This window comes from Asparagus officinalis, chromosome 4, assembly GCF_001876935.1.
Source record: "Asparagus officinalis chromosome 4, Aspof.V1, whole genome shotgun sequence".
Classification (NCBI taxonomy): domain Eukaryota; kingdom Viridiplantae; phylum Streptophyta; class Magnoliopsida; order Asparagales; family Asparagaceae; genus Asparagus; species Asparagus officinalis.
This window is the reverse complement of record NC_033797.1, coordinates 124,745,875-124,753,086: the sequence shown is the minus strand read 5'-3', so window position 1 is coordinate 124,753,086 and position 7,212 is coordinate 124,745,875. Positions and strand designations below refer to the sequence as shown.

The 7,212-nt window shown below is 34.6% G+C and overlaps 1 protein-coding gene across 1 annotated transcript; it reads right to left on the bottom strand.

Annotated features, from left to right (window-relative positions):
- On the bottom strand, positions 2,970-5,352 carry LOC109836132 (protein HOTHEAD-like). Its single transcript, XM_020404026.1, is given in 4 exon segments — positions 2,970-3,060; positions 3,222-4,065; positions 4,713-5,126; positions 5,129-5,352. Coding segments are annotated over 4 exon segments (1,524 nt in total). The 5' UTR covers positions 5,334-5,352; the 3' UTR covers positions 2,970-2,999.

The following is a 7,212-nucleotide window of genomic DNA, read 5'->3' as shown; positions in this document are numbered from 1 at the left end:
TTCTTTCATATCAGCGTTAGTCTCTCGGGATCCCTTCTAATTCTGAGTCTGATTCTGGTGAGGACTCTGTTGATGGCTCAGGCTCTTCTGATTCTGATGGTGATGGTGATGGTGATGGTGATGGTAGTGGTGATGATGATGATGGTGGAGGTGATGACTGATTTGAGTTTCCTTATGTGATGTTTTTATGTTCTCTTCTGGTTTATAAAACTTGATAACTCTGTTTTAGCTTGAGTGTAATAACTCTTATTAAGTGTGGATTCATGTGAACTTTTATGTATGGGTTGATATCTGTTGGAACAATCTATGTTTTTGTTGTTTCAAATGCTTATGTGATGATTTGTGACTTATTATGTTTAGTTTATTTCTTCTATGATCAATGATCAATGCATAGTTGAAACAATATTCATGTTTTGGTGTGTGGAAAATAAGTTGCTTTTAATGAGTTCTTTGTTTTATATAATGTTTATGATTGTTTAGTGTGATTAGCTCCTTTACATACTCTTTAATGTCATTTATTCTATTTGACAGGGGGAGCTTTTGACATTCACTTCTTTATTTTTTATTATCTATGCTTATAAGCAGGGGGAGCATTGCTCCTATCTTTCCCTTTTTGATGTTGTCAAAGGGGGAGAAAAATCCACATATAGTTCATATAGATCATATACTTGCTCCATATATGGTTAATGCTCATCATTCATATATGATTTGTCTATGTTTAGCTTATATGTGGGATTATCTGTTTGTAGTGCTCATATTAAATTGTTTGCCATCATCAAAAAGGGGGAGATTGTTGACCCTATAGTTTTGATGATGATTTGGCAAACAATTTATTACTAATAAGATTTCTAGTGTTTTGTGTTTATGGTTTCTTTTCAGGTATTTCAACACAAGTCAGTCAAGCGTTAAAGATTCAAGTTCAATTGTGTGGTCTTACCTAGGTATATTGTTTAGTTTACTTACATATATTGTATGATTATATCTAAGCTCAATATATGTATTTCAACACGATTTTTGTCGTTTTCTATCACAAAAATGATTTTTCATCAAACGTTGTTACAACAACCTTTATCTCGTGTTTACAACTCTTTCATACTTCATTATATACATATAATATATACACAATATATATATACATGTTTACAAGCTCTATGTCAATTTTCATGTTCGCGAAAAACAGGTATTTTGAACTCTTTTCAAAAACAGGGAGTTTTTACAAACGAAAATTGATTTTCCAAAATTTTCTTTTCAAACATGTTTATTTCATCATTTAGAAACTTTCCCCAAAGTTTCATTATTTTTGGATTTAATTTGATATTTTTTATGGATTTTTTAACTAGCCCCAAAACCTGGAAATGTGCATATATCAGATTTCGGTCGACCGGTACGGTCGACCGACAGTTGTTCTTTTTCTGAGAAAATTTCCAGAGAGTTTTCCGGTCGACCGGAATTTCCATCGGTCGACCGAATTTTTTGTCAGTCGACCGCCAGCTTTAAAACTCCGTTCTCTGGGTTTTTGAACTAAGCGGTCGACCGGACCGGTCGACCCGACCGCCAGCTTTAAAACTCCGTTCTCTGGGTTTTTGAACTAAGCGGTCGACCGGACCGGTCGACCGCTGAGTTGTCAGAATGAGCATAACGGCTAGTTTTTCAAATGGGCTTTTTGATCTTTTACTTATTTCTAGCTGTTGTATTGGGATGCTATATATACCCCATTGCTGCTCTTCCTCTTTAGAACTAAGAAATCCAAGTTTGTTGTTTAATAAGATATTAATCGTGTTTAAGAGCTGTTTAAGAGTTATTTCATTAATCAGTTTTCAAGAGAAGTTTTTCTACAACAAGAAGAGGCTTTCAAATTCTATTGAGATCATCAATTCTACAGCTCTCCTTGTTTATTGAGAAGTTTTCTAAACTCTTTCCTATATAGCTTATTATTTCACTTTCATTTGATTAGCTATATTTATTGAGTTATAGTTATTGAGTTTCATTCACTATTTTCACCCACACCTATTGAGCTTAAAATTCTCATATTATATATTGTGGGTTGTGGGGTGTAATTTAGTGAGAGTGAGCTTCATTGAGTTCTCACTTGTTATTTGAGAACAAATCATTGTATTTAACTTTTATTTGTGAGAATCACTTGTAATACACTTGTACACCGAGAGAAGTGTGAGGAGAGAGAGACGGGGTCAAATCCAATAGGAGTGGCGTCGATTGATGAACCTAGGGAGAGGTTGTAATCGAGCACTTGAGGAGGAGGACACGGACTAGGTTCCTACACTTAGTGTGTAAAGTGTGATTGTTGAGTGATTGTGTAGTGTGAGAGTTTTCGGTGAACTTGTAAACCGAGTGTGAGAAGTTCCGGCTTCCAAACCGGATAGTGATAGTGGATATCTCCTCGAGGTGAGGAGAGGGGACGTAGGTCGTGGGGACCGAACCTCGTGAACATATCGTGTGTTTGTGTTTTGCTTAGCGTATTCTTATTCATCTTTATTGTTCATATTCATATCTTGCAAGATCAAATTAATCAATATAATTTTAATTAGCTTTTAATTGGGATTAGATTAGCATAAGACCCTAATCACCTCCCTCTATGGTCTAACACCATCTGCACTAGCTTTAGCATTAACTCTCAAGATGGCCAAGTTCCTTGATGCTCTCAAGATGGCCAAGTGTATTTGTGAAATGAGATTCCAAAGATACACAACCAAATAATGAAAATTAAGAATCCATGAATCATGGTAGGTTAATCAAAGTGTGACATATATTGATTGAACTAGAGTTACAACTCCCTTATTTTCAGTTTTATTTAACAAGATTATTTATCACCTACATTTTAAATGCTTACAACATTAGTTTTTTGATGAAATTCTAGTGCTTTCAATATGTTGCTACTGAAGTCCCACAATAATTCTCTTCCCCAAGAAGATTACATGCTAACATGCTCTTTCATATTAAGCCTCTCTGAAGTCCCACAATAATTCTCTTCCCCAAGAAGATTACATGCTAACATGCTCTTTCATATTAAGCCTCTCCTGTTGAATTTTAACCGCCATGTACCTAAGAAGATTACATGCTAACATGCTCTTTCATATTAAGCCTCTCCTGTTGAATTTTAACCGCCATGTACCTAACAAAATCACCAACATTCGGTTTACCTCTGCAGTGAAACGAAATACTAAAGAAAATTAAGTCCAAAAATTACAATTCAAGAAAGATACCTTCCAAGCATTAGAAGAGTAGCCTGTGGATTTGTTCCAGGAGATGAATTGAATGTGGAGCCATCAAGAACCCTAAGCGCATCAACACCAAGAACCCTGTAATTACGATCCACAACCTGCCCAACTTGGCAACCTCCATGATAATGCCACATCGTCATCACAGAATCCTTGCAAAATTGTTCCACTGATATTTTATAGTTTCCAAGTCTCTCTGATTTCTTGATACCCAAATACTGCAAAGTGTTGTTGAGCAATGAATCAAATGTCGCATCAGGATACCGAAACTTGGAGAACGATACAGATTGTATCACACGACCAATAGTCTTCAAACCTTTAACACAAGTCTGAAGGTCCTGTGGTTCTTGAAAGTAGTTAAAGGTAACCTCTGGATTATGATCTGGGTCTGTATTTACGAGCTTAAGATATCCTGTAGAAATAGGGTCTGCAACCTTTTCGATTATGAAACCTGATCTTGACAAACCGCTCGCTGGACAAATGTAATATTTGTAGCCACTGACGGACTCAATGTCGCTACCAAAGACAGTGATGCCAACAGGCTGAGAAAGAGAGAGCTCAACAGGCGAAGGAGAGGTAACGTAAATGGCATTCATGGGATTATCGATCATGTTTTTGCCTACTAAAGGTTGATCCATGACCATCTCAATGCCTAGAGATTGAAGATGATCTGAGGGGCCGATACCGCTAAGCATTAGTAGCTGAGGGCTGCCGAGTGCTCCAGCCGATATAATGATCTCGTTGTTTGGGTTGTTCTTTAGGTATGCTTCGTGAGTTTCTCCTGTTGAGTCCTTGAATAGAACACCATAGGCTATTGGTCTTTGTTGGCCTGTGTGAACAATTAAGAGTTATTGGATAATTTACAACTAGTGAATCAAAGATACATAATGGTTTCTCTTATTTTTCAACTTAATGATTGAGAAATTTATTCAAGGTTATGACTATTGCTAGAATCAGATTACTTAATGAGGTGTTTGTATTGCATTTACCTAACATTCTCAAATTCAAATTTTAATCTGAATACCTATTTATATTTTTAAATCTAATTCAAACATTTTAGACATTCATCGAGTAGTAAAACATATTAATCCTACACTTAACAGGCCCGCAAATTGAGAGATCTTTTATGGATAGAAACCTAAACTCCTATAGGTGCTCAGACACCATGTCAAAGGATCCCGCTACTGCACCAGGTGAGGTTAAGATTTACTATTTATACTCTAACAATAATCTTTATTAAACTCTCAAAGCTTAAGAAAAAAGCATAATGTGTTTACTAATATGAAATATGGTTAATTAAATAAACAAATGGACACTAATAAACAAATGAATCATGTATCACAGTGCTCATATTTACTCAATATGATCACAGTAGGAATTATTTGGGTACTTCCTCTGGAACCAAATTTTTAAAAAAAATATTCAGAGGAACAATATCGAACTATTTGATAATTACTAGAAAAATAAATTACTAACCTTGCTTGAACAAGACCTTATAAACCGTAGCCCACAAGAAAATCGTAGTCTGTTTTGGCTCCGCCTGTGCTAGTAAATCCGCAGCGGTACGCCTGTGCCCATTCCGGTCAAAAGTCGTCCCTCCAATCTTTGTCCCTGTCAAATGCTCATATGTAAACCCATTATCTGGCACCACCCCCGCCTCCACTAGCCCATCCCTCACAGCTGATTGCCACTGCTTCAACTCCGGCTCCTGAACCAGCAACTCCTCAATCCATTCGTACGACTCCTTCACCAATCTCATGTCCCACCCAGCTTTTCTAACGTAATCGCTACTAGCTCGACTGTAGAATCCGCCATTGATGCTCGTGCCTCCACCGAGCACACGCGGACGGGCGTTCTTGATGCCGTCTTGGGAAACAAATTTCTGGCTACGGACATTGGGGAGGTGTCACATAGGGTGTCTGTGTAGCCTGAAAGATGTGTTATGTTGTTGTTGTCGTAAGGAGAGCCTCCTCTTTCTAAGAGTAGGACTTTGGAGGTTTGAGAGAGAGTAGCGGCCAATGGGCAGCCTACGGTGCCGCCTCCGACGATGATGTAGTCATAGTATGATGTTGGTGGTGCTTCTGTTGCATTTTGCATAAATTTGTAGGGTGGCGAGGATGCTGTATGAATATGTGAATTTTTAGTTAATAATGAGAAAAATTGACATGTCCAATGCCGCGACATTAATCTGAACATTTGCTTTAAAAATACATTGTGCAACTAACCACTTAGAAAAAGTATAGAAGTTTGCACCAAATATAATAATACACTTCGTGTATTGAACTGCTCAAGTACAAATTGAGTTTAAAATTAATTTGATTACATATTTTTAGGTCTAAGCAGGCGGATTTATACACAATCTAGGGGTGTAGTTGCACTCCTAAAAATTTACAAATTACATATCAAGCCTTGTGACGTTTAAAAATATGCCCCTTCATAAACCGTAAAAATTGCACACATGGTCCAAGCTATCTGAAAACACTAAAAAAATTAGTAACAATTTGAGTTCATTGCAAAGTAAAAACTCATTTAAATTTCCAAAAATCAAGTTAAATATGGGCCCATATACAAAAACCCCAGAACTATAACACTGAAAACCCAAAAGTGCAAAACACAAACGATACTAAAATCCAAAACCCATTACCAAAAATAATACTATAGCTATTAATAATATATATTTAGTTTTAGATAAATTGACCTTGTTGTCCAACCCCGAAGAAATTTTTTTGAATGATCCACTAGGTCCAAGATTGTTTTTGGCAGTGCGTGAGTTTAAAACTAAATGTTGATAAAAGTTTGAGTTATAGACAAATAACTCTTTTGAAAGTATGTGAATTTAGAAATAAATAGGATAAAACTTTGAGTTTACAAGAAAAAAAAATGCATCCACAATTGTGATGATAATCAGTGTTAGTATGAAAAAGCCAAGAAATAAATAGTCTAAGCGTTTTATTTAAAATATACCACATATACAATCAAGTAGAATATATATATATATATATAACTATATGAATATATATATATATATATATATATATATATAATTTTATAACAATATAGCAACTATACAATAATTCATACCTTAATTTTATAATATTAAAAAACCCCCTAAGGAATTGAATATGAGTAGGTTAAGAAATTGAATAGGGTTAAACTTAGGTTTATAGACCAGAAAAATCATTTAGGTGTATAAAAATATAGTTGGTGTACAAACTTCGGGATAATGTAAAAATTTAAAAAATTAAAAACCTTGTCCACACCCAATGCAATGATAATCAATATTAGTATAAAAACCAATAAATTAAGTAGTTTAAAGTATTCCTGTTTTAGAATACACCACAATATAGATCATAGAAAAAAAACTATCAAGTTATTAACAAATACAATTAACTTATATCGTATATTAAGACTGTTAAATACAAAGTAGGTTTCACGACCCTATTTTATGAAGCATATTTAATGTAAACTTGAATGTGGGTGGGTTTAAAAAATAAACATGAGTAAAACTCTTGGTATCATGGAGAAAATTACCCATTTTTTTAGTGGTTTGCTAATAAACAACAAGAAGATAAATCCTTTCTTTAGGTGAGCTGCCAAAATAAATAAAGATTGTTGGTAAAAACTTGTGTTTATAAGATTAAAAAAACCGTAAGAATTGCAAGCCTTCAGTGGGCTTTAAAATTAATAGAGAAACTCTTGGTATTATAGGCAACGAAAAATAATAATAAGTTGGAGAAAAATTTTATAGGTTTTGTTTAAAAATTTTACTTAAAGCATTTAATTAATACCAGTTGATGTGGTGGTTAAACATAAATAAGAGATAAAACTTTCGATTCATGGAGAAATTAACCGTATTCTAACGAGTGGGCTTGGTTAAAAAACAAATAGGGATAAAACTTATTTTTGGACAGACTTAAATTAACAATTAGGCAAATTTTTGTGTTTATAGATAATAAAAATACAGTAGAATTTTATA